Source organism: Suncus etruscus, chromosome 16, assembly GCF_024139225.1.
Source record: "Suncus etruscus isolate mSunEtr1 chromosome 16, mSunEtr1.pri.cur, whole genome shotgun sequence".
Taxonomy (NCBI): domain Eukaryota; kingdom Metazoa; phylum Chordata; class Mammalia; order Eulipotyphla; family Soricidae; genus Suncus; species Suncus etruscus.
In genome coordinates, this window is record NC_064863.1 from 21,164,997 (window position 1) to 21,192,389 (window position 27,393).

The window sequence follows — 27,393 nt, forward strand, 5'->3', positions numbered from 1 at the left end:
AGATAGAAGCAGATGGGTTCTCCTCAGGACTCAAATATCATGAGTCATCTTTCTATTGACCTTGTGAGTTTTCCCTAATGGTATTTTTTTTTTGCCAGGCAAAGCAAAATATAATTCCCTCTTGATATATAATCTATAATGCCTGCATCCCTGAAATATTCAACTATATCAACACTGAATGAAGAGTCCTGGAGTTAGTTTAGAAGTAAGCACGAGACCTCAAGCTCAATCCCCAGCACAGTACATGTACTGAGAGTGATGCCTGTTGGCACTCCATTGATGATCCCTGTTGTCACAGTAGAATGGGGATTCCAAATGTACCCAAGTCTGTGAACCCTGAAACTAAACATGAAACCCTGGGTGCAACAGCACTGACAACAGAAAGAAAGGGGGGGGAGATTTTAAATAAAAGCAAACATTAGGGTCCAGAGTGATAGCACTGGGTAGGGCATTTGCCTTGCATGCACCCACCTGGATTCAGTCTCCAGCATCCTATATGGTTCCCCAAAACTTCAAGGAATGATTCTTGAGTGCAGAACCAGGAGTAACCCCTGAACACAGCTGGGTGTGCCCCCAAAACAATAACAACAAAAAAGGAGAAACTAAAAGACAACGAACTAAAGAAATATTTTGTGTTTGCATAATTCAAGGTTCAAGTTTAGAATAAAATATCTACAGATTATTCAACCACCTAAATAAATGTCTGCATAGACTTTAAAGTTTAGAATCTAAAAGAAGTTGTTCAGGGAAAGATAGTAGAGGGGTTTCCCTGGAAATGGCTCTAAAGACCACCCCCTTCAAAAAAATTAAAAAGGAAGTTATGTGTTGTTTAGGACTGTCCTAACCAGTCAAGCATTTGGTGTCCAATTCCTTCACTCCAAATTCCAAGAATTAACCAAAACTATTCATATATATTCTCAACTGTGTCCTTGGCATTATCCTGGCCCTTATTACAATCACAGGGGAAGTGACCCAGTGATTTCTTTTTTTTTTTTTTTTTTGGTTTTTTTTTTTTGGGGGGCCACACCCGGCAGTGCTCAGGGGTGACTCCTGGCTGTCTGCTCAGAAATAGCTCCTGGCAGGCACGGGGGACCATATGGGACACCGGGATTCGAACCAACCACCTTTGGTCTGGATCAGCTGCTTGCAAGGCAAATGCTGCTGTGCTATCTCTCTGGGCCCGACCCAGTGATTTCTTCCACCTCAGATATTCTCATTTATTTTGATCTGCTTGTAGTTATCATTTTGTTTAGTTTTGAAACCACGCCCAGCAGTACTGAGGGTTTACTCATGGCTTTTCACTTAGGGGTCACTCCTGGTGGGCTAAGGGAACCATATGAAATCAAACCCAGGTCAGCCGTGTTGGCAAGGCAAACACTCTACCTGCTGTATTATCACTCCAGACCCTGCTTTTAGTGGTCATTTAATGAAAGTTTCTGTAGTAATGTCTGTTGTGTGCCACAGATGGATGTCAGAATCCTACAGAACCATTTCAGGGTGATACAGGAGCACATCAGAGAAGAATCTAGCCTAATCTTGGGACTCAGTGTAGATTTCCCAGATAAGGTGATAGCTAGGAGATCCCAAGGGAGAAGTAGGTGCTCACCAAGCAAAGGATGGAAAGATAGAGGAATCAGTAACATGCTCTGTTCACTGAAGCAGATAGAAAAGTTGTTTTATTTTGGGGCCATATTGCTGATGCTTAGGGCTTACTCCTGGCTTTGCGCTCAGGAATTTCTCTTGGTGGGATCAGGGACCAGGCGATACTAAGAATTGGCCCCAGCCCACTGTATGCAGGACAAGCAACTTAGCTGTTGTACTATCTCTGAACCTTTTCATGCAAAACCTCAACACTATCACCACTGAGATGACAAATTAACTACTACTTCTTATTTGTCGTTCCAGCAGAAATTTCAAGCCAACTTCACAAAGCAAGTGAGTTAGGGAGACTGATGAAAGGACAGTATAGATGCTTGCCATGCACAGGGTAACTGGTTTGACCACCAGCAACACATGACCTCCCTGAAGGCATTAAAAGGCTTGGTGATTCCTAGTTCCTCCAGGACCATCAAGAAGCCCCAAATAAAACAAACAAAAACCAAACCAATCCTCATGGTTTTTGGCCAAGAACCAGGGCTAAAATTCAAACCACCTTGACTAAAATTGGGGAAGGTTGGCTTCCCAAAGGAAAACTGTGATTTTTGTTACAGAAGATAACAAAAATGGATATCATATTCATTGAAAAATACCCCCCTGGCCACAGATACTCTTTATGCCAGATATTTGGGGATCAAAGAACTTTTTTTTTGAATCAATAAAGCCAAGGAGTGTCGCCTTCTGATCTCTTTAAGGAAACTATCCATTCTGATTCAGAAATTCCTTTTTTACAGCTTTTGAGTGCATACACCTTAGAATGGGCACTGTGACCGTCTATCTCAGGGCTTAGAACTTGAGAGATTTTCTTTTCTGTCCTGTTCTATATTATTATGTTATATTAATTAGATTATATTACATATGTTATGTTATATTATTATGTTATGCTATATTATGTTATTATAATGTTACATTACATTATGATCATGTTATTGATATTACGTGTTTTATTCTATTTTAATTAATTTAATTAATTTTAAATTTTTATTTTATTTTATTTTCTATTTATTTTATTTTATTGTTTCATTTCATTTCATTTCATTTTTATTTTGTTTTATTATTTCATTTTAGTTTTATTTTACTTTATTTTATTATTTTATTTCATTTTTATTTTATTTCATTTTATTATTTAATTTAATTTTTATTTTATTTTATTATTTTATTTCATTTCATTTTAATTTTATTATTTTATTCTATTTTATTTTTATTTAACTTAATTTTATCATTTAATTTTAATTTTATTTAATTTTGTTTATTTTATTTTATTTTATTTTATATTTTCTATATATTCATATATATTTATATATTATTTTAATTTATTTTATTATTTTTTATTTTATATTTTATTTATTTTATTTTATTTTATTTTATTTTATTTTATTTGAGAATCCTTTATGTCTCAGACTTGATCCAGCAAATTACCTGATGGGGCGGCGACTATTTGTGGGCGCGGCCCTCCAAAGCGCGCGGGGACGCTGTAACTCCGGCTGGTGGAGGGCGGCGGCGGCGGCGGCGGCGGCGGCGGCACTCTCTCCGGCCGAGGCTCCTGCCGAGGCTCTCGGGAAGGCGGCGGAAAGATGGCGGCCCCCAGGGAGCGACTTGGGTCTGTGCGGACCGAGGGGAACCTGGCTCTGCAGGGGAGCACTGGAGTGGAAGTCGCGCTCCCTTCCCAGCCCGCCGCCCCCGCCCCGCTGTGTCCGCACGGTGGGTCCGCGTCGGGCTCGACCTGTCAGGCGTCAGGGGCCAGGGGCCGCCGAACGTGCCGAAACAGGGCTTGGCGGGCTCCGGGATGGGCCTGTCACTCCACCACCCGGGGCGACGTTTAGGACAAAAGCTACTTTCTCAGGACTTTGCATCTTCCCTTGATGTTCCCACGTTTGCACTTTGGGTTTCAGAGCACCGCACCCCACTTCACTTTTTTTTTTTTGTTTGTTTTGTTTTTAAAGCCAGGTTTTCTCTTAGCTTGTCCCAAGAGTGTGTGTCCATTTCTAATAGGTCAGATTTCACTGAAAGGCTGAGGTGTCTGATCTCTGGGCCCAAGTCTTGAGCCATGTAGATGACAGTAGCGCACTCTGGATCACTCCTAGCAGGCTGTGTGTGTGTGTGTAGCTCACAGTTGATTGTCCTCAGGCCTTCTGGCTCTGCGCTCTGGATGTGTGTGTGTGTGTGTGTGTGTGTGTGTGTGTGTGTGTGTGTGTGTGTGTGTGTGTGTGTGTGTGTGTGTGATTAACTTCTGGCTCTGCACTCTGGCTCTGCGCTCTGGATGTGTGTGTGTGTGTGTGTGTGTGTGTGTGTGTGTGTGTGTGTGTGTGATTAACTTCTGGCTCTGCACTCTGGAAGGCTTCAGGAACTTTATGAGATGCTGTGAGTCAAACCCGGGTCAAACAGCGTGTATTGCAAATACCCTATCCTCTGTACTATCCTTCCGACCAATAATAGTGTTTTCTTTATAACCATTTTCAAAAATTATTTCTAAAGTACTCAGTGCCTACATGTTAATAGGTTGGGGTGGAGGAGAGAAAGAAATGTACTTTAAATAGTGGGTTTCATTATGAGAATATTGCTAAAAGGCACACAATTACGCATAAAACGAAATTTTTATGTTAGGCTGGTGAGCACTAGGAACTTGGTGTAGATGACGCTTTTTTTTTTTTTTTTTTGACATGTTCTGTCCTCTTTTGGAACTAGGACCCACTCTTCTCTTTGTGAAAGTGATCCAAGGGAAAGAAGAAGCACGGAGGTTTTATGCCTGCTCAGCTTGTAGAGATAGAAAAGACTGTAATTTTTTCCAGTGGGAAGATGAAAAGGTATAGTGTGATGTAAATAGAGGCCTTTGATTTAGTCCTCATTTGTATCTTAATTGTTTTCCCTTGGTCTTGTTTCCCCATTGCCTTTCATCTGACTTTTCCCCCTCCTCTTGGGAGGTGGGGCTTGGTTTTTTGATCTCAATAAATGCTAGTCAGGAGACCTTAGCTGGGGACTGTCATCCAGGCTTGTGGTTCCACGTGATGGAGCGACTAGCTAATGGTTGAACAGCTTGCAATGTGAGTTTCTTACCTGCTAAAACCTTCATGTTTATGTGGATTATTTATTGCTGGGAATTACTACTGGACCAACTTCTCCTGTCCTACCCAAATAGGGGGTATGGGATTCCCCTTTCTCCACTGGGGACTGTGGAAGATTCAACCCGACATTCAACAGTATAGCAACTTTTGGCTAATGTATATTTTGATATTTGTGACCTTTTATTTTTGTTTTGGGGCCACACGTGACTGTGCGGAGGGTTACTCCTGGCTCTGTTCTCAGGGATCGCTTCTAGTGGGCTCAGAGGACCAGATGGGATACGAAATCAAACTGAGGCTCGTCGGAGTGCAGGCAAACAGCTTATCTGCAGATAATTGCTCTTGGCTTGTATGTGGCTGTTTTTTGGAGCTATCACAACCAATAAAAACTTCAAAGGCCTTGCAAATCTTAGAATCACTTTGATTCTTAATTTTGTTTTCAGGCCACACCTAGCAATGCTCAGGGCTTTCTCCTGACTCTGTCCTCAGGAATCATTCCTGGTGGTGCTCAGGGACCATATGAGGTGCCGGGGATAGAACCTCGGTTGGGGCCAGAGTGGTATTCAGTGGTAGGGCATTTGCCTTGCACACAATTGACCAAGGACAGATGTGGGTTCGATCCCTGGCATCCCATATGGTCTTCCAAGCCAGGAGTGATTTCTGAACGCAGAGCCAGGAGTAACTTCTGAGTATCACCATGTGTGACCACCCCCCAAGAAAAAACAACAAAACTAAAAAGAAAAGAACCCTGATTGGCATGTGCAAGGCAATTGCCCTGTCTGCTGTGCTATATCACTCTAGCCCTTCCACCTTGAGTGCGCCTTATCTCAGAAGATAAGCAGGATTGCAGGATTAGGCCTGGTTATTCCCTGGATGGGATGCCACTCTGATTCGTAACCTCCATATGGACCCTGAGGTGCAGCACTGGTGGCCTCCACAGCCACCTGGTATGATCAGGATATGAGTTGCATCACATCCTTGAGCCCTGAACTAGTGACACACAGACAGACAATCTTTGATGGCCCCCTCCTCTGTACTGCTAAGACAAGTATGCAGCACCACCGCCACAAACAAACCTTCAAATATCACTGTAACTTTACAGGAGATAATCTACTTTTGTTGGGGGTCACACCTTTTGGTGCTCAGAGGCTTTTTTGGACTAAGTATTGGAGTACTAAAGAGCCTTGTCAAAGTTCTTAGAATCAGTCCATACTTGCATGCAAAGTATGCGCTTTAGTACCTTCCCTTGAACAATCCCTCAGACAGAGAGGAACCTCTGTTGAAGATACTATGTGGGTATTTTGTTTTGACTGGAGAGGCTGGAGTTTACATTTATTCTAAACTTGACTATTGATTTCTTAAACTTCTGTCTCAAATAGTTCATTTTTGTTGTTGTTGCTGTTTTAGGGCCACACCCAACTGTGCTGGGTTTACTCTTGGCTCTCTGCTTAAGGAGAACTCCTGGTGGGCCTTGGTGGATCATATGGGCTTTTGGGGATTGACTCTGGGGTGATTGTTTGCAAGTAAAATGAGGAGTACTCTACCCACCACTGTACTCTGGTCCATAGACTTGTTTTCTTTTCTTTTCTTTCTTTCTTTTTTTTTTTGGCTTTTGGGTCACATCCGGCAGTGCTCAGGGGTTACTCCTGACTCTATGCTCAGAAATCACGCCTGGCAGGCTCGGAGGACCATATAGAATGCCGGGATTCGACCACCATCCTTCTGTATGCAAGGCAAATGTTTTACCTCCATGCTATCTCTGTGGCCCCAGACTTGTTTTCTTGGAACTTTCTTGGTGTTAGCATTGAGTGGCTCATCATCCATTTGCTAATAGAGGTTTTTTTTCCTGAAGAATCTAGGATAATCCTCTTCTCAGATCTCTTAGGAGCGAAGGGGGCACTGGAAAAAGGAAAATAAAAATCCTGGCCTGTGATTATTCCAGTGTTTTAGAAAAGCACCATCCTCTTTTTATTGTTTGTTTGGTTTTGCGTTTGGGGCCACAGTCAGTGGTGATCAGGGGTTACTCCTGGCTCTATGTTCAGAAATTACTCCTGACAGTTTGGGGGGACCATATGGGAAGCTGAAGATTGAACCTGGGACAACTGCATGTAAGGCGATGCCCTACCTGCTGTGTTATTTCTTTGGCTTCCCTTCTTTTTATTTAAACAGTTGCATTAACATCTTTTGAGAGATGCCATTTTGAGTTTGGTATCCATATGACCTCACCTCTCATTAGTGTCTGCATGTTTGGACTAGAGACATGTCAGCTGTATTATGTTTATTGGAAAACAGCCTTCTGCACTGCTCATCTGCAGACCCTGTGTCCATTCCTCCCTCCCTGCTTTTACATCCTTGTATTGCTGCAGCTGGCTCTTGGATTTTCCCAGTTGAATGTACCTTGCTCTGAAATGAATGCTTTTTGGTGTGGTTTAGGTTGTATGGGCTTCTTTTTTGGATAGCAGAATGGGATGCCTGATTTTTAGAAGGCAACACATTTCCAAGTTTCCATGATGTAGGTTGTTCCCTTTTACTCTTTCAGCTATCGGAAGCAAGACTTGCTGCACGGGAAGCTCATAATCGAAGATGTCAGCCACCTCTGTCCCGAACACAGTGTGTGGAAAGGTACTGTGGCAATGTCAAGGTTATTGAAGGCTTTGTGCTTTAATGTTCATCTATGCTTTTAAATATACTTTCATTTGGCTTTTAATTTTTTTGTTTGCTTGTTTTTGGGCCACACACAATGGTGCTTAGGGGTTACTCCTGGCTCTGCTCTCAAAAATTGCCCCTGTTAGGCTTGGGGGACCATTTGGGATGCTGGGGATCGAACCTGGATTCGTCCCAGGTCAGCTGTGTGCAAGGTAAATGCCCTACTGCTGTGCAATTGCTCCAGCCCCTGTTTTAATTTCTTATTGTGGAATAGAGTGATAGTATAGGGGGTAAAGTACTTGCATGAAGCCAGCCTAGTTTTGATCCCCAGTATGGTCCCTGAGAGCAGAGCCAGGAGTAAGTACTATTAGAAATAACCCCAAACCTCTCTCCCAAAAGTTTAGTTGTTTTGGTGCAATCTTGGTGCAATACACTGGTACTGATTTTGTTCACAATATTGGACCATCCTCATCATTGTATATTCCCAAAATTATTTTCATATCTTCTAAAAGCATTATCTCAACCACCTCTTCCAAACTCTGGTTAACTGTAGTATACTTTTAGTTTTTATTAATTTAACTTTTCTAGGTACCTCATTTAAGTAGACTCATACAATGTTTGTTTGCACATGTTATAGCTTATATACAGGATTTTGTTCTTTTTATGACTGACTAATATCTTTCATTCTGTATCTGTAGCACATGTTGTTTATCGATTCATCCATTAGTGGACACTGGGTTGTTTCTACTGTAATTATGTGGAGCATTTGTATGTAGAAATCTGTGTTGTCTTCCTTTTCCTGTTCTTTTGTGTATGGATCTAGGAGAGGGATTACTAGAACATGTGGTTTTCTTAGTCTGTTATTCTGTATTATTCTGTATTATTTTTCTGAGCAGCAGTTTAAACTTCCACAGTAGCTACACCATTGTGTAGATCCACTATCATCAGCATTCAGAGGTTCAGATTATTCCATATGTTTATTTTATTTTATTGAAACCATTGTGATCTACAGATTCCTTCATAGTTGAATTTGAGATATACAGTGGGTCTGGGCCATTCCCACCACCATTGATCCTAGAATGTATCCTATACCACCACTCTTCACCCCCAAGGCCTGCCAGCATAACAAGCCCATTTAAGTTTAGATTGTTTCATGACTGAAACCCAACTACAATCATATTTGTAATCAAGGTGTTTAAATAAAGATATCAAGAAAAAAATAAAGTTTAGGTCTCTTTATTCTATTGTCATTGACTTTGAGGATATTTAGTCTGTCCTTTATTTTTTCCCCACCTATGCATCTGAGACCACTCGGCCCTGGCCCCCAGCCTTTCTTTTTTTCTTTCTTCTTAGTTTTATAGACAAATGCAGAGATATATGGTAAGACAAAGTAATCCGTGTCCCAAGCTTTCTATGAAAAAGATCGGAGCCCCTATTTAAAAGATAAGAGATAAAAAAAAAAAAGAAAAGAAAAAAGGAAAACAAAGGAAAGTGTGTGTATGTGGGGCAGTGTTTTTGTTTTTGTTTTTGTTTTGCATAGGGGCAGCAAAAGATGGGAAAATTGAAAGGGAAAACTTTTGCCCTAACACCAGGGAGACCTTGCCCATGAAGCATCCTGCCATAAGACCAGTTACAGGCTGGGAGTATACTAAATTGTCTAATCCCAAGAAATTGCTCCATATCTTGCATCACTTTGTTAAAAAAAAAAAAAAACATTAATGGCTAGTATAGTTTAGGTAGATATTTGCTAAGTGTTTTTGGTGTGTGTGTGTGTGTGTGTGGTGTGTGTGTGTGTGTGTGTGTGTGTGTGTATGTACATGCTCTGGTAGTGGGGCTTAATCCAACTCTGTGCTCAGAAGATCATATGGATTGCAGGGGATTGAACCTGAGTTAACTGCATGGAAGACAAGCACCCTATCCACTGTACCATCCTAATTTTTAGTGTTTCGTGTACACACTTTCTTCACCTTTACACTGCAAAGTACCTGAAAACCTCCATTGCTGTCTTTGTGTTGTTGAGTTTTTTTCTTTTTTCTTTATGGCTATCTTAGTACTTGTAATATCTTATTGTGGGAAAGATTTTTATTTACAAATTACTGATGGTACACAGAATGTATGAGGTCTTGAACATCTTTTCATTGAGAATTTGTTGGTCATCGGCACATTTTCTTCTGAGAAAAGTCTGTTCAAATCCTTTGTTCATTTTTATAAGGTTGGATCATCTTTGTTTAGTGGCAGGAATTCTTTTTTTCTAAATATTATACTTTTATTGGATAGATGATTTGGAAATACTTTCTTCCTCTCTGTATATTGTTTTACACTTTTTTGCTGCTGCCTTTGGACACACAGGCATTTTTAGTTTCAAACAAAATCGGTTTATTAAAGTTGCTTAATAGGTTTATTTAGGTTTCCTATTATGTAGGTTGCTTATTATTTATTTAGGTTGCTTATTATTGTTTATTTGTTTATTAGGTTGCTTGTTCTTTGGGTGACATAGTTAAAACTCTATTAGTGAGTCTGGTGTCATGAATGTGTATTGTCATGTTTCTTCTTTTAAAATACTAAGAAAAGCCAAAACACTTCCCAAAGCTCTAAACATCTGTTTATTTGGTTTTAAGTCTGCATTGTTGAAATTGTTTTCTGACTGGCTGAGACCTGGGCCAGAGCTTTGTTTTCTTGCTTAGCTCTGATTCCATAGATCTCTGTGCTTCCTTACGAACTGCTAGTCCAGTTTGGACTCACTTTAGGGGGAGAGGGCCTCGCTGGCTATGCTGGGTTCACTTATTTACAGTGTAGTACCCAGGAGGCCTCCAAGTAGTGGAGATTCAACTCAGGGCCTTTTGCATGCCTGGTACTTCAGTCCATTGAGTGGTCTGGTCTCCCCAGCCGTTGGTATCTACTTGTTCTTTCCACTTTGTTTTAGTTTGGAGACTGCATTTAGCAGTGCTCAGAGCTTAGTCCTGGATATGTGTTCAGGAGTCACTCCTGGCAGGGCTTGGGGCTGGGGGGTGCATATGTATAACTGGGGAATGAACCCAGGTTTTCTGTTCTCAAGCTCAACCAATTGTACGATCACACTGGCCCTCTGGCTTTTACTTGTTTTATTTGTTCTTGCTTGTTTGCTTTTGGGCTACATCTGGTGGTTCTCAAGGGTTACTCCTGGCTCTGCACTCAGAGATTACTACTGTTGGTGTTTGGGGAACCATGTGGGATGCCAAGGATCAAACGTGGGCTGGTCGTATGCAAGACAAGTGTCCTATCTGCTATACTATTGCTCCACCCTCTCTGGTTTTTACTTGTTTTTACTTAAAAATTCTATTTGGGCCACTCTGCTTGGGAATCTCCCACAGTCCCAAGGATTGAACCTGGTTCAGCACAACATGTACTTTGGCCCTTGGATCTGTCTCCCCCGACTCCCCCTGCTCTCTCCCTTTGGGCTCCTGAGTTTTGAAGGAAGACAAGGTTCTAGTGAAAATGTCTTTCTTGGGCTGGAGCAATAGCACAGCTGTAGGGCACTTGCCTTGTATGGAGGCGACTCGGAAAGGACCCAGGTTCAAGCCCCTGCACCCCATATGGTCCCCTGAGCCTGCCAGGAATGATTTCTGAGCATAGAGCCAGGAGTAACCCCTGGTTGTGGGCCCCCCCCCAAAAAAAAAAAGTAAAAATGTCTTTCTTAAGTTTCTTAGTGGAATAAACCCTTAGCACTGTTGAATCATGGCTCCCCAAACAATCAACTCCCCCCCCAAAAAAAAACCCCACAAGACATAAAAGATAGTAATTGATATATGATGTAAAATGGTTTCATGCAAGACATAGAGATACAATGTAAGATTTTATATACGTTAACAGGTGAAATCAAAGATGCAGGAAGTAGAAAAACATACCTGTTTTCTCTCTTTGAGTCCTTCACTGAGGCCAGTTTACAATATTTCCTCTTGGCTTTTTGCCTGTCCCTGCCAAGTTTTATTTGTTTTACAAGGTTATGGCCTTAATATCTACAGTTTTGTACTGTGTCGTACCACTTATTTGATAAGCATTTTTTAAAGGTTATTGTGTAAGAATTTTAGAGATTTAGTTAAACTTGGTAAGAAACTCCAAGTTGCTCTTGTTTCCCTGCATACTGATATGTTAGTCTGGGGCTAAATATTCCTGTCTTTGTATTGCCAGAGTGAGTTTCCTTGATAATAAACAATTTTTAAAATTCATATTAATTAGAACATTGCAATACTGGCTAATATATGATTAAGGAATTCTCAAAAGATCCTATGTTAGGGCCAGAGAGATAGCATGGAGGTAGGGCATTTGTCTTGCATGCGGAAAGATGGTGGTTCGAATCCCAGCATTCCATATGTGCCCCCCCACCCCTCGAGCCAGCCAGGAGCGCTTAAACTTTGCCAGGTGTGACCAAAAAAAACAAAACAAAAAAACCCCAAAAAAACAAAAAAACAAAAAAACTTAGAGGGGCCATCATCTCAAGAGTTTTCTAATGGGTGCTGCTGAATCTTGGCGGTATATCATACAATACCATGATTGCCAACGTCTTGAATTATCAGTGATGCATGACTTTGTATTTTGTTGCCAGATCCCTTGACCCAGCCAACCTTCTGTCGGTCATGTATGTGCCCGGTCTCTGTTGACAGTTCACAAAGATCTTGCCATGGGCCCGGAGAGATAGCACAGCGGCGTTTGCCTTGCAAGCAGCCAATCCAGGACCAAAGGTGGTTGGTTCGAATCCCGGTGTCCCATATGGTCCCCCGTGCCTGCCAGGAGCTATTTCTGAGCAGACAGCCAGGAGTAACCCCTGAGCACCGCCGGGTGTGGCCCAAAAACCAAAAAAAAAAAAAAAAAAAAAAGATCTTGCCATGAAAGTAACAGAGTTGGGATGTAGTTAAAGATTGTACACTGCAACTATGATATACAAGTTTTTTTTTTTTTTTTTTTTGGTTTTTGGGCCACACCCTGTGACGCTCAGGGGTTACTCCTGGCTATGCGCTCAGAAGTTGCTCCTGGCTTCTTGGGGGACCATATGGGACGCCGGGGGATCGAACCGCTGTCCGTCCTAGGCTAGCGCAGGCAAGGCAGGCACCTTACCTCCAGCGCCACTGCCCGGCCCCTGATATACAAGTTTTGATACAAGTGAACACTCTGGAAAGTCAGACCCAGTACAACAGACTTGTACCTTAGCCAATCAGTAAAGTCTCAGGACAAGGTATCCGGACAGGTTTGGAAGGAGGAGTACAAGTTTCAGCTTCTGAAACATAATATTTCGGATGTTATGACATTCCTATATAATTGACACTCTGATGTTTCCTTTGTAATAAAAAGTTCTAAATTTGTTATTCCTCTAAAAAAATGAGAATGAATCTGAAGAGAGTATAACATGTAGGACACATGCCTTGCATGCAGCTGCCACAGGGTCAGTTGATCTTGCTGACCCTGGCACCCTACATAGGATCATCACCAGGAGTGATCCCTGAGCATCACTGGGTGTGACCCCAAAATAAAAACGAAACAAAAGCAAAAGAAAAAAGAAAACTTTTTTTGGGGGGCTATACCCATTTGACGCTCAGGGGTTACTCCTGGCGAGGCACTCAGAAATCGCCCCTGGCTTGGGGTACCATATGGGACACAGGGGGATCGAACCGAGGTCCATCCTATGCTAGCACTTGCAAGGCAGACACACCTTACCTCTAGCGCCACCTTCCTGGTCCTAGAAAACTTTTTTTTAAAAGTTTATGGTAATTGCTTATTCTCTTAATATGTTTTTAGTTTGAGACTAACAATTCTTTCTTGTGTGCACTTGGTCTGCACAACGGTGTAACTATTACTTGAGAATGTAAATTATTTATTTTTGTTTTGTTTGGGGGCCATACTTAACAGTGCTTAGGACTTAGGACTCTTGCTTAGGACTTACTCTTGGCTCTATGCTCACAGGTCACTCATAGCTGTACCTGAACGCAGCTACACTGTAGGAACACAGGTTCATGCTGGGGATTGATCTGGGGTCAGCTTGTGCAAGCAGTTGTCTTAATCCCTGAGTTTGCTCCCGGGCTTAAAATAGTTTTGATCTCTTTGTATTTCTGAAAATATCATTGCTGGTGATTAATTCCTATGTAGATGATATGATTCTAGGTCAAAAAAACATACATGCGAACATGTATTAATTATATTTTTATTTGAAAACTATTTTTAATTTTTGTGTTACATTCAACAGTGCTCAGGATTTACTCCTGGCTCTGCACTGAGGTATCACTACTGGCAGGCTCAGGGCATGAGGTGCCAGAGATCAAACCTGGGGTGGCCACGTGCAAGTCAAGTGCCTTTCCTGCTGTCCTATTACTCTGGCCTCTACTTTGTGTATTTGTTTGTTTGTTTGGAGGCTACACCCTGGGGTGCTCAGGTCTTGCTCCTGGTTCTGCATTCAGATATCACTCCTGGTGGGATTAGGAGACCATTATGGGATGCCAGGATCAAGCCCAGGTCAGTTGCGTGCAAGGCAAGCACTCTACTCGCTGTACTGTCTCTCTGGCCCTAAGTTACATATATTTTGTCCTTAAAATACTGTGTATCTTACAAAGAAAGTCCTATTTAAAAAATCATAATCATAACAGTATAAAATGCCAAGAAATTCTTAATATTATATAGTATGTAGTCAGTAGTCACATTTTTCTGATTAGCTCCTGGGCACCATTTTATTTTTTTATCTTTTCCTTCATTGTTGCTGATGTCATGGGGCCGGGGGTGGGGGGTGGGGGTGGCTAATATATGCTTGGTGTCTTTACTGTGGTGCTTGCTGGGGTCACCCATTTCAGGGGGTCTCAAATTTTTTTTGTTTTGTTTTGGGCCACACGCGGTAAAGCTTAGGGGTTACTCCTGATTATGCATTCAGAAATCACTTCCTGGCTCGTGGGACCATATGGGACACCGGGGATCGAACCGAGTTTCATCCTGGATTGACAACATGCAAGGCAAATGCCCTACTGCTGTGCTATTGCTCTGGACCCTCGCAAACTTTTTAAATGGGGTCAGTTCACTGCCCCTCAGATTGTTGGAAGGCCAGACTAGTGTTTAAAACAAAAAACGAATTATGAACAATAGTGGACCTATGGGCCATAGTTTCAGACCCTTCTGCCTGAGACTGAGAGGAAGAGTCAAGAGATAGGGAGGAGGAGGGGAGGAGGAGAGTGGAGTGCACATCCCATACATGCACACTGCAGCCCAGGACAAGTTGGCAGCTAAGCAGGACAGGCAGCAGTGAAAAAAAAATGCCAGGAGGGCTGGATAAATGTCCTGGGTGGGCCGTATGTGGCCCGCCAGCCATAGTTTGAGGATCCCTGCTTTGGATTGTGGTGGTCACACCTTTGGCTGTGGTGCCCCTCAGGATTTGCTCCCTTTCACTCATGTGGTTTCTGTGGTTCAGTTCACTCTTAGCCAAGGTTGTGGAACTTGGGTACACAGGTGAGATCTACAGGTGACAGCTGTGGTCTAAACACCAATCTTTGGTGCTTTCCCAAATACACACAAAGGCAACCCCTTGAAATAAAAAGATTCATACAAAACTGTTGAAAAACAGGTTACAGAAATTGGTGGTGGGAATGTTGCACCGGTGAAGGGGGGTGCTCTTTACATGACTGTAATCATACAACTATAATCATGTTTGTAATCACGGTGTTTAAATAAAGATAAAGAAAAAAAAAAGAAAAACAGGTTACAGAGAAATCAGATAAAGGGGCTGGAGAGAATATAGCAGGTAGGGTAATTGCCTTGCACACAGCTAACTGGGTTTGATCCCCAGCATCCCGTATGCTCCCCTACGCCCCACCAGGAGAGATTTCCTAGAGCAAAACAAGGAATAAAGCCTGAGTACCACCCGGTGTGGCTCCGAAACCATTATCTGTTTTTGTTTATTTTGTTTTTAGCCATCATGATTTGCAGTTTTACTGTACTGTCTATGATAAATTCATTCCAACTCCAGATCCACCATCAGAGCTCCCATTTCTTACCATCCTTGTCTCAGGAGCCCCCTGCCCTTGTGCCCACTGAATTCTCTCAATATCTAGCCTTACTGCATTCTTATTTTGAGTAGCTTGGCAAGTTTCTTCTCATCTGTCTCTCCTCCTCTCTCTTCCTTTGCTTTCTAGTCATAGATAAAACTGTGAAGAACAGTTATCATAGAAATAGGAACATTTATTTATTTATTTTTATTTAAACACCTTGATTACATACATGATTGTGTTTGGGTTTCAGTCATGTAAAGAACACCACCCATCACCAGTGCAACATTCCCATCACCAATGTCCCAAGTCTCCCTCCTCCCCACCCGACCCCCGCCTGTACTCTAAACAGGCTCTCCATTTCCCTCATACATTCTCATTATTAGGACAGTTTAAAATGTAGTTATTTCTCTAACTAAACTCATCACTCTTTGTGGTGAGCTTCCTGAGGTGAGCTGGAACTTCCAGCTCTTTTCTCTTTTGTGTCTGAAAGTTATTATTGCAAGAATGTCTTTCATTTTTCTTAAAACCCATAGATGAGTGAGACCATTCTGCATTTTTCTCTCTCCGACTTATTTCACTCAGCATAATAGATTCTGTGTACATCCATGTATAGGAAAATTTCATGACTTCATCTCTCCTGACAGCTGCATAATATTCCATTGTGTATATGTACCACAGTTTCTTTAGCCATTCATCTGTTGAAGGGCATCTTGGCTGTTTCCAGAGTCTTGCTATGGTAAATAGTGCTGCAATGAATATAGGAGTAAGGAAGAGGTTTTTGTATTGTATTTTTGTGTTCCTAGGGTATATTCCTAGGAGTGGTATAGCTGGATCGTATGGGAGCTCGATTTCCAGCTTTTGGAGGAATCTCCATATCGCTTTCCATAAAGGTTGAACTAGATGGCATTCCCACCAGCAGTGGATAAGAGTTCCTATCTCTCCACATCCCCGCCAACACTGTTTATTCTCATTCTTTGTGATGTGCGCCATTCTCTGGGGTGTGAGGTGGTATCTCATCGTTGTTTTGATTTGCATCTCCCTGATGATTAGTGATGTGGAGCACTTTTTCATGTGTCTTTTGGAAATAGGAACATTTAAATGATAGCATCCTAAGCTGATTTCTTGCTGTGATCATGTAGCATATCTATTTGTCACTGCCTGGAGTGTTTTGGAGTAGAAACTGTGTTTAGAGATTAAATAAATAAATAAATAAACAAATAAATAAATAACTGTTTAAAACCTAGTTGGACTCTCTGGAAGTGGACAGTTTTCCCATGCAGTTTCAGCCATAGTTCAGTGCCATGGACAGCTCCATTGGCGTCAGATGGATTCAGTCATCTCCAGCTCTGAGAGTCTTTTCCTGCCTCTCGGAGTAGCCACTGGGTGGAGAGATTTCTGAGCTTCTCCCTGAGCCTTGTAAGTCTTGCTTCATTTCCCTCTGGATTCCCATTCTGACTGTAGAGCGAGTGGTGCATCCACACCATCAGCAAATTTTAAGACATTACATCTTGAATCATCTCCCACAAAATGAAAAAAGGACAAAAGAAAAGCGGGGACATGAAGCCGAGGGAAGGGCAGTTTGCCAACAAACCCAGCTGGGGGCAGGAGTGATAGATAGCACAGCGGATAGGGTGACCCAGGTTTGATCCCCTGTATCCCATAAGGTACCCCTTGAGCCCGTCAGGAGTAATTCCCAAGCACAGAGCCAGGAGTAATGCCTGAGCACCACCAGGTGTGGTCCCCAAACCCAAATGCAAACCAAATAAACCAAAAAGCAGCTGGGCATCCTGTCTAGTGTTTTCTGTGGCTCAGAAGATCCTGCTGTCAGAGGCTGAGCTTCTCCTTTGGTGCTGTGAAGGATCGAGGAGCTTTATTGGAGTATTTTTTTCTTCTGGGAGGTGATTTTTCTCACTAAGTATGCCATAAGGACTTGAAGAACGATCTTAATTCCTCATTTTAAAATGACTGTCACACTGAGCCTGCCTGTTTAACACTTCACAGGTAAAACACATAGATTTGTCAATAAATTCCAGTGTGCGGGTAGACTCTATTACTGCTAAGTTGTTTGAGTAATATATTCACATTTTAAGTGGATATTGATCTTCATTCAGTGACTAAATTGGAGCATCTCAATTCTTATGAAACAGCCTATTCTTTTCCACTTGGTCGGAAGGCTGCCAGGCATCACGTTTAACCCAAAACTGCACCAATTTTTCTTAGCTTGGCTTCTTTCGTGTAGGCTTCTTTGGAAAATAATAATATTTGGGGGGTATTTGAGGGGTGTTGTACATTGCATGCACTGAACCTCAATCATGAACAACTTTGTAACTGTCTAGCTAATGATGATGCAATTAAATAACTCATTTATAAAAATACAGAAACAAAAACATGGGGCCAGATTGATAGCACAATGAGTAGGGTGTGTGTTTTGCATATAGCCCACCTGGGCTTGGTTCCCGGTATCCTAGATGTCCCCTGAGCCTGCCAGGAGTGATTGATCCAGGAATAACCCTTGAACACCACTGGGTGTGACTCCAAAACCAAAACCAACCAAACAAAAAAATACTGTGGGGATACTGACAATAACCAAAAAAAAAGTTAGTGATTAAAAACAACACACTTGGAATGGATTGATTTGTGTGCTTGCTTGTGTTTTGAAGGTATTTGAAGTTTATCGAGTTGCCCTTGTCACAAAGGAAGTTTTGCCGAAGCTGCCAGCAGCTGTTGCTACAGGATGAGTGGGAACAGCATGAGGAGCACCAGGTGGTGGGAGACATTTCTGTCACCCAGTTACGAAGACCCAGTCACCTCCTTTATCCCTTGGAAAACAAGAAGACAAATGCTCAGTATTTGTTTGCTGATCGGAGCTGCCAGTTCTTGGTCAAACTTCTCTCCAGTCTTGGATTTAGAAGGGTCCTATGTGTAGGGACACCAAGGTAGAGTGTCTGATTTATAGGAAAACATCTATCACTGCTTTTAAACTGTAAGAAAAGAGTATCAGGTCTATTCACCCCATAAGCATGGGAAGGAACATGAAGCTCTAGATACACTAGGGGTCTAGGCAGTATGGAGATCTCTTTTTTTGTTTCTTTGTTTGGTTTGGGGGCCAGACCTTTTAATCCTTTTGGGTCATACCTGCCTGTGCTCAGGGGTTACTACTGTCTCTGTACTCAGGAATTACTCCTGGCAGGCTCAGGGGACCTAATGGGATGCTGAGGATCGAACCTGGGTTAGCTATGTTCAAAGCAAATGCCCTACACACTGTGCTTTTTGCTCCACTCCCTAAGGGGTTACTCTTGAGTCACAAAGGTCTCAAACTCAATTTACCTGGGGGCCGCAGGAGGCAAAGTCTGGGTAATCTTTGAGTGCAGAGTCAGTAGTAAGCCTTGAACTTTGGGGGGTGTGACCCAAACAACTAAAACAAAACAAAACAAAAAAGATTCCTCTAGGGCAGGGCCACAAAATGTACGAAGGGCCGTTTGTGGCCCACAGGCCCGAGTTTGAGACCCCTTCAAGGAGTACTTTACACTCAGGAATTACTCCTAGAGGTGCCCAGGGCCATATGGAATGTGAGGCGATTAAACCTGGGTTGGCTGCATTCGGGGCAAGCACCCTAACTGCCATGCTCTCACTCTGGCCCTGGATCTCATCTTAAGGATTCACAAACCTATATTGCATTTCAGAGAGACCTTCATAGGTTTTAAAGTTGATTGGTAATGCTTACTGCTCTAAGTTGCTGTTGATCATTCTAGGTTGTAATGTGTCAGGCCCTTTGTAAAGTGTTTGTGAAACTACAGCCTTTGATTTTATCTGCCAGTTTTGCTAGTGTTTCACTGAAAAATTAGAAATATTAAGTGAACACAGATGTTTTTTTGTTGTTTGCTTGGTTAACTACCTCTGGCATTTTTCATTCCTATTCATTTCACTCCTTTCACTGACTGCTGTAGGTTGCACGAGCTGATCAGGCAGAGCGCATTGGGTGAGAAGCAGCCACACATGAAAAGCCTTCTGCTGGATATTGATTTTCGGTAGGTTTATAAAACACAGTAATATGTTCTTCATACAAAGTATATAATATTCCCCTTCATTGTCTTCTCTTTCAGTATTTTCTTCTCTTTCATTGTTTATTACCTTTAATTCACTCTTCAGTCACTCATGCATTCAGACATGGTGACTGGTCATAATAGCTTTGTACTCATATAAACTCAAAAGTGCTATTGTCTGTATTTCAGACTGGGTAGCAGTCTTACTTCTTTACGAATGTGGCTAGTTATCTTTTGCTTATACTTTAGACCTAAATTCCCATGGAACCAACTTTCTTCTCATCCACTTCTTTTTCCGAAGATGGTTCTGCATCTCTAGCACTTGAGTTCATCCTGATGTTGTAAAGGTGATAGGCATTTCTTGCTATATGCTGTGTGTGTGTTGTGTTGCACTGGCCATCATTTGGAGTAAAAAGGATTGTTGACTAGGGAATAGGCAGGGTAGAGGATTAGCACTGGGCTGAGCTTTATGGGAAAGGGTTGAAATAAGTGGCAGCTGATATGACCAATAAATATGATACCTTAAATTCCCTCCGGTGGTTACATATTTTTTAGAGAGAATGTGTGAAATTATATATTCTTTTTTCCCAAAAAATATGGCAAGTGTTTTTTGTTTTGATTTTGCGGCCATACCAGGCAGTGCTTAGGGCTTACTCCTGACTATGTGCTCAGGGATCACTCCTGGTAGAACTGAGGGACTTTATGGGGTACCAGATACTGAACTGGGGTTGAAAGCATGCAAGATAACCTATACTATTTCTCCTATCCCCCACATATGTGGTTTTTGGGTCACACCCAGTGACACTTAGGTTTACTCCTGGCTGTGTGCTCAGAAATAGCTCCTGGCTCGGGGGACCATAATGGATGCCAGAGGACCGAACCTCGGTTCATCCTAGGTCAGCTGCTTGCAAGGCAAATGCCCTACTGCTGCGCCACTGCTCCAGCCTCCCACATAAGTTTTTAAGTATAAAAATATAGTAAAATATATAACCTTTCTAATTTATTTATCTTTAAATTTTCCAACTACCTTTAGATTATCTAACTTAAGGAGCTCTGTGTCTTAGTAAAATCCATACTCTCATTCCTTCTTTGTGAGACTTGCATATTAATATCTACTTGACATGAATGACCTACAGCAAAATGGAATTCCATAACTGATAATTCAGACTTCTGAAAGATGAACTCAATTTCTTTTTAAATTGAGATATCCTTTACAAAATATTATAGTTTCACTGAAATTTAGAATTTTTAAGTTACATTATTAGACTTTTTGGCATATTCACTGTTCTACAAGCACTGCCATTGTTTAATTCCAGAACATTACCATCACACTAAAAAAGTAAACCAGTACTTTAACCTCCCCTGGCAGTCACAGATCTGCTTCCTAGCTGCATGGTTTTGCCTTTCCTGATTTCATGAAAATAGTATCATAACTGTGTGACTTTGTGTATTTTTCTTTTGGCATAAACACTTTCCAGGCCCATCTATGTCATAATGTACAATTGCATTTTACATTTTACTCCTTTCATGACTATAACATTCCATTGAATGGATATGTCTGTTACTTTTTTAATGCCATGTATGTTTATTAAAGCATTACTATGATTATCATCATTATTATTGCATTATTATTACTACTGCTACTGCTGCTGTTGTTTTGCCATCACATTGTTCAGGGGGCTTAGCCCAAGGGGCCATTTCCAGCAACACTCAGCTGGCAGTTCAGTGCCAGGACTCTGGGGATATGGTGCTGCTCAGGGCTGCAGTGCTAGGAGCATCTGCCCCCCCTCCTCCCCGGTGGTTCTTGATTCTTCTGTGACCATATCCAGTTGAGCGCAGGGATCCCTAGGGTCTGTGAGAGGCTATGAGGTGCTGAGGATAGTTAGCATGCCAGGCATGCTCTGTAACCGCTACTTTATCTCCCAGCTCCTGAGATTATTATCATTGTTGTTTAATTTAAAATTGCAATGTGTTATTATAGATGTATTATGTTAAACATACAAGTTTAATGCCTCTTTTAATACAATGGTAACTAGTGATTGTGGTGTGTTTGTCACATATGAAATAAATCCTGTTTGGACACTGACCCTTGCAGTAACACTACACATAGGCAGTGTTGTGATCTTCGTTTTCCAGATGAGAAAACTGAGATACAAAAGTTAAGTTATGTTCCAGGGCCAGGATGAGCTCAGAGGTGGAATGCTTGTCTCACATGGGTGAGGCTTAGGGTTCAGTTCCTGCACCTACAGTCAAACAAAAACAAAAACTTGGTGGTCTTCTGGAGATAAATTTGCATTATTAACATTTTAATTTTTTTATTTAGGTTTGGGTATCGAGCCATTCCTGGCAATGCTCAGAGCTTACTTCTGGTTCAGTACTACTGGCAGTACTCAGGGGTTCTGACGATTGAACCTGGTGTGCAAAGCCTGTAACCCATGTGTTCTTGTATCTCTCTGGCAATTTTGCAGTGGCTAGAGTTCTTTTTTTCTCTCATTATTCTTCTTCACTGTCTCCCTTTCTCCATCTAATCCATCTGTCTTGTTAGACAACAGTTTTTTTGACAAGGTAATAACTGGTTTCCATGTTATTACTATATTAGAATAATGTCCTCATGTAAGTCAGCAGGAATCTTATATCAGCATCCCACGCAATTGTTTAAGTCAAGGTGAATTTGTTGACTCGTGTTAGTGCAGTGCTTCTCAATTATTTTCTGTCATGCCCCCCTAGGAAGAAGAAAACATTTTTCACACCCCCCCCTCATGACTATAAATAGTATCTTTATTAAAAAAAAACTTTAACCTGCAAAACAAAAATATATAAAATAATTTGAGCTGATTTTTTAATCAGAGGCGATGTCTGGATCAATGGCTACAGTGAGCACGTTTTGCAATGCATAGCTTTTCGAAGCGGGGTTTGAAGCAGGACACAGCAACTCTCAGCTCCAGGGACATACAGAGACATAAACAAGGGGCTTAGCTTGTTATGACAGCGCGCCCCTCTTTACGGAGCCTCGCGACCCCCCGGGTGGGTGCGCCCCATTATTTGAGAAGCACTGTGTTAGTGGTAGGAGAAGCTGCCTGGAGTCCACTGAGATGCTGAGCATCACACAGTGTTGCTAGGGAGCCATGTTTCTGTGCTTCATATGTTGTCTTTACTGTACATTCACCTTTCTTCCTCTTTGTGTGGGACGAGGTGGTGAACTCTTTATCTTACTTGTTCTTTAGAGAGAGGAAGTCACAGGCAAACTCTGTGTGGCTGCTCTGGGATCACATCCTTATTCCAGAACCTTCCTTGTGGCCTGTACTATGGGACTTTGGCCTGCCCCTGAACAAACCCAAGGAGCAGGCTCTTTGTGAAACTTGGGGGAGGGTAGAGAAGGTGGCTCAGTATTTGAGATATTAAAAAAATTAGCTGAATTATTAAAGACTATTTCATTGTAATAAACATTCAGATTTCTTTTTTGGGGGGAGGTGGCCACACCCATTGACGCTCAGGGGTTACTCTTGGCTATGTGCTCAGAAATCGTTCCTGGCTTGGGGGGGACCATATGGAACACCAAGGACTCGGACTGCAGTCTGTTCTAGGCTAGCACTTGCAAGGCAGACGCCTTACCTCTAGCACCACCGCGCCAGCCCCTAACATTCAGATTTCATTTTTTTTTCTACCTTTGGCAATTTTATATCAGTGTTCTATGCTGAATTTCATGTAAACAAAACTTTCTCTTTTAGCTTCCAGAAACAACTTTTATGTTCTTGTGAAGCAATAAAAAAATTAAAAAAGTGGGAGAGATGTATCCAGAAAAAGATTGTAATTTTCTTGTTTTATTTTTTTGTTTGTTTCTGTTTTGTTGGCCATACCCTGTGATGCTCAGGGATGACTCCAAATTCTACACTCAGGAATTACTCCTGGCCGTGCTTGCAGATCATGTGGTTTGGTATGCTGGGGATCAAACCCAGGTCTGCCACATGCAAGGCAAGCACCTTACCTCGGGTGTTATCACTCTGACTCTCTAATTTTCTTTTGTTTATATTCAAAGTAATGCAGAAGAGAAAAAGACCTTTGAATGATTATCTACTTTATTAACATTGATATATAAAATGGTGTGAGGTATATGTTCGTATACATGCATACATACATAAATATATACATGTATCTTGATTATAGGAGAAAATTTTGGTGGGCAGTTTCCTAATACTAGAAACATTAAAATATAATCTATAACTGAAAATTATTCAACTAACAGTACCGAACATTTCAAAGTGTGTTGTAGGTAGCTGGCACTATATTAAGCTTTTTTGCAGATTATTTAATTATTTTTTCATCTGATAGACAAGAAACTGAAGCTCAGGTTTTGTAATAAAATCTCCTAAATTATGCACTTAGGTCATCCTCTAGAACTGCACTTTTCACCACACAGGTAGAAAGAGGATCAGCTAGAGACATTCACTGTATTAACATGTAGTGGGGACAATGTCAGTGATGGAAGGTCATTGAGAGTGGAGAAATAGAAGCAAAAGAGTTTTGCTGTTATCATTGGGTTGGAGGTTGTGTACGGAAGGATGGCCCCTGATTTATTTATTTTTTTTATTTTGTTCACTGTGTTATGAATTCTATAGACAAACGTTCTGGATCCTCGATGAGTCTGCTTGGGAGCCTTTCCCAGCTAAGTGCTTATGCCTTTGTGGTTCTTCATGAGAACATTTGAGAGTCTGGAGTACAAGCTTTGCATGTGGATGCTCCAAGCTCAATTTCTGCACCATGGTGCTCGACCACTGAGCACTATACAAAGAGTGGCTTCGAGCACTGATGGATATGGTCTCCCCCACTAAAATTAAAAAAAAACTTGGACGCTGAAAATCTTAGTGATTAGAGGTTTCTGTATCATACAAAGTCTTCAGAAATCAATAATATATTAAGATCTGTGTATATAAATAGAGAATATAGAGCTAGACATACAAATACAATTAAGGAATAAAGAAATTCAGTTCTGCAAGGAATCAAATTAATGCAAATTTAAACCATAGTGTGGTATGAAATTTGCCTAGTAAATTAGCAAAAATTTATAAAATGTTAATACCTAAATATGGTACTCCCATTTATTGCTGATTGCATTTTAAAATAGCATGTTAGGAGAATAAAATGATTTAATCAGTAAATAAATATTCCCCTTTCTGGCATTAATTCAGTAAAAATGAAATGCACATACTTCTTTTTCTTATATACTGAGAAACATTTTATTAACATAATCTCCATAGATAAGGATTTTATTAATTTTTTAAAATATTTTTTGTTCGCAGAAAATACACCATAGCTGTTGAGCAGAAATGTTGATTCAATATTTTCTTTAAAATTATTAATTAGGGAGGTTGGAGCGATTGTGTAGCAGTAGGGCGTTTGTGTTGCATGCTGCTGACCCAGAATGGACCTGGGTTCAATCCCCAGTGTCCCATATGGTCCCCCGAGCCAAGAGCGAATTCTGAGTGTATAGCCTGGAGTAACCCTGGAGCATCAACAGGTGTGGCTTAAAAACCAAAAATAAGGGGCCAGAGAGATAGCATGGAGGAAGGGCATTTGCCTTGCATGCAGAAGGATGATGGTTAGAATCCCAACACCCATATGGTCCCCCGAGCCTGCCAGGAGCAATTTCTGAGTGTAGAGCCAGGGGTAACCTCTGAGCGCTGCCGGGTATGACCCAAAAGCCAAAAATAAAATAAAATAATTATGGCCAGATAGAAGCTCAATAGACTGTGCACATATTTTGCATGCAGGGGGCCTGGTTTGACACATGGTACCACATGGTCTCTGAACACCACTGGGTGTAACCCCAAAATCCTAAAAATAAAACTGCTATTTGGAATGTATTTTAATTGCTAACCGTTATGAACTTTAAATTGCATAATAATCTGTCTATAACCTGATAGTTTATGTTTAATCTTCTATTTCATAGAAATAGATTTGTTTGTTTGTTTGGTTTGGGGGGGGTCATACCTGACTGTGCTTAGGGTTTACTCCTGGTTCTACATTCAGGGATCATGCTTGATAGGGCTTGGGGGATCATATGAGGTGCCAGAGATCTAACCTGGATCAACCACCTGCATGACAAGTGCCTCACTTGTTCTCTCATTCTGGCCCCCCAAAACAGGTGCAGTGATGTTACTGATTTATTAAACCCGAGAAATAGTTTGTTGCATGTCCATTATTAAAGACTCCTTAATATTTTTGGAAAGTATTATTTACCCCTCCAAAGCCCAAGGATTGGTGAAAGTTTTATTAAAAGTATGATTTTATACTTTACAAATTTTGCTAATGTTTTATTGTTTGGCTCTCTTTGAACATGTAAATCCAGTAATAAATAAATAAATTATTTTACAGGTATTCACAGTTTTATCTGGAAGATAGTTTTTGCCATTATAACATGTTTAACCATCACTTCTTTGATGGAGAGGTAAGAATGATTCTTTTTCTGTTGAAGAGTATATCCAAAGGTTTCTCCTTCAGAGGTCCATTGTAGAAAGCCTTTGCCTAACTTGTTGAGGCCCTGGCTTTGATCTCCAGCCCTGTTGAAATAGGAAGAGAAATAGCCTCCTAAATCACTTTCCTAACATTTCTTAGATTGGGTTGGACCTACAGCACGGAAGGGGCTTGTCTTGTACATAGGCAAACCAGATTCGATCCCTGGCATACTATATGGTTCCCCAAGTCTTTCAGAAGTGACTCCTGAATGCAGGGGCAGGATTAAATCCTGAGTAAACCTACACCGCCAGGTGTGGCCCCCCAAAAAACACATCAAATAAATAAAGTTTCTTAGATTGAGTTGGGACAAGACCAATGTTTATTGATAGTTATTTTAGTCCATTGACTGAGAATCTATGGAACATCTAGGAATGACCACATGGATCCTCTTTTGTGCTTTCAGAATAAAGAGCTTTTTCCCCCACCAAGGCTGTGTGACTGCTCTGCCATCTCTCCTCTCCTCACACCTACTTGGTTTCCTATAGATAACACCTTGATGGGTCCTTTCTGCCTTGGGGCCTCCTTCCCATGCCCATGCCTCTACCTTCTTCTTTACCTCTATCTTCTACTCTTTGCTCCACCTCATCCTTTCAATGTCTATTTCCAGGTCTTTATCCCATGCTCTTTCTCTGTCACGCCCACTCCACTCTGCACTCTGGCCAAGGTGGCCTCCTTTGTAGATTGACAGCATTAAGTAATAGTTCTGGGGTTCATTGTTTTGGTGTTTGGGGAAGAGAAAAGGGGGACTGATACATTTCATGTCTTAGCTAAGGGGATTTGTGCTTTTTATCAAATGATCCTTTATAAACAGTGTGAGAATGACCCATGTAGACCCTGGTTACTAATGATGTGTCAGTTACATTCAGCTTCAGTAACACCCAAGCTGATGAGGGGTGCTGGTAACCAAAGGTTGGGATGATAGAGAGCTCCCTGCCTCCCTTTCTGTTGTGCTGCCCATCTGACATTATTCTTTACAAAATTTCTATTTGAAAAGTCAGTGGCCTGAAATAGTTCTTACAATAGGATGTTGATAATGTTCTTGTATGTAGACAATGTAGTAATTCTATCACAAAATAAAATTCAAGGATGCTGGAGCAATAGTCCTCTTGCTTTGTGGACTATCTAGCCTACCTAGATTCAATCCCTGGCAGCCCATATTAGCCTCAGTACCTGCTACAAGTGATTCCTTAAGTACAGAGTCAGGTGTAAGCCCTAGCACCCTTTCTATGTGTTCCCCACACAAAAAAGGCAAAACAAAAACCAAGTAATCTTACATGACACAGTTCAACCAGAGCTGTTTTGATAGCTTCAAGAAGCCTGTAGGGCCTGTTGGCCATGCCTGTAGGGCCTGTTGGCCATGCCCCATACTGAGGGATTCCTGACATGTGTTCAGTCTTTCCTGGCAGTGCTCAGAGGATCATATGTGATCCAGGGATCAAACCAGGGTGGGTCATAAAACAATCACTATACCTGCTGCTA

The 27,393-nt window shown here is 41.5% G+C and overlaps 1 protein-coding gene across 1 annotated transcript in view; it reads left to right on the top strand.

Annotated features, from left to right (window-relative positions):
• The first annotated feature begins 3,230 nt into the window (after positions 1-3,230).
• The window catches only part of ZCCHC4 (zinc finger CCHC-type containing 4), a 54,699-nt gene continuing 30,536 nt past the window's right edge, over positions 3,231-27,393 (top strand). The window contains exons 1-6 of the mRNA XM_049790006.1: positions 3,231-3,357; positions 4,342-4,460; positions 7,255-7,337; positions 18,019-18,294; positions 19,306-19,386; positions 25,774-25,846. Of these exons, the coding sequence (XP_049645963.1) occupies positions 3,231-3,357; positions 4,342-4,460; positions 7,255-7,337; positions 18,019-18,294; positions 19,306-19,386; positions 25,774-25,846 (759 nt within the window). The remainder of the gene's footprint in view (positions 3,358-4,341; positions 4,461-7,254; positions 7,338-18,018; positions 18,295-19,305; positions 19,387-25,773; positions 25,847-27,393) is intronic.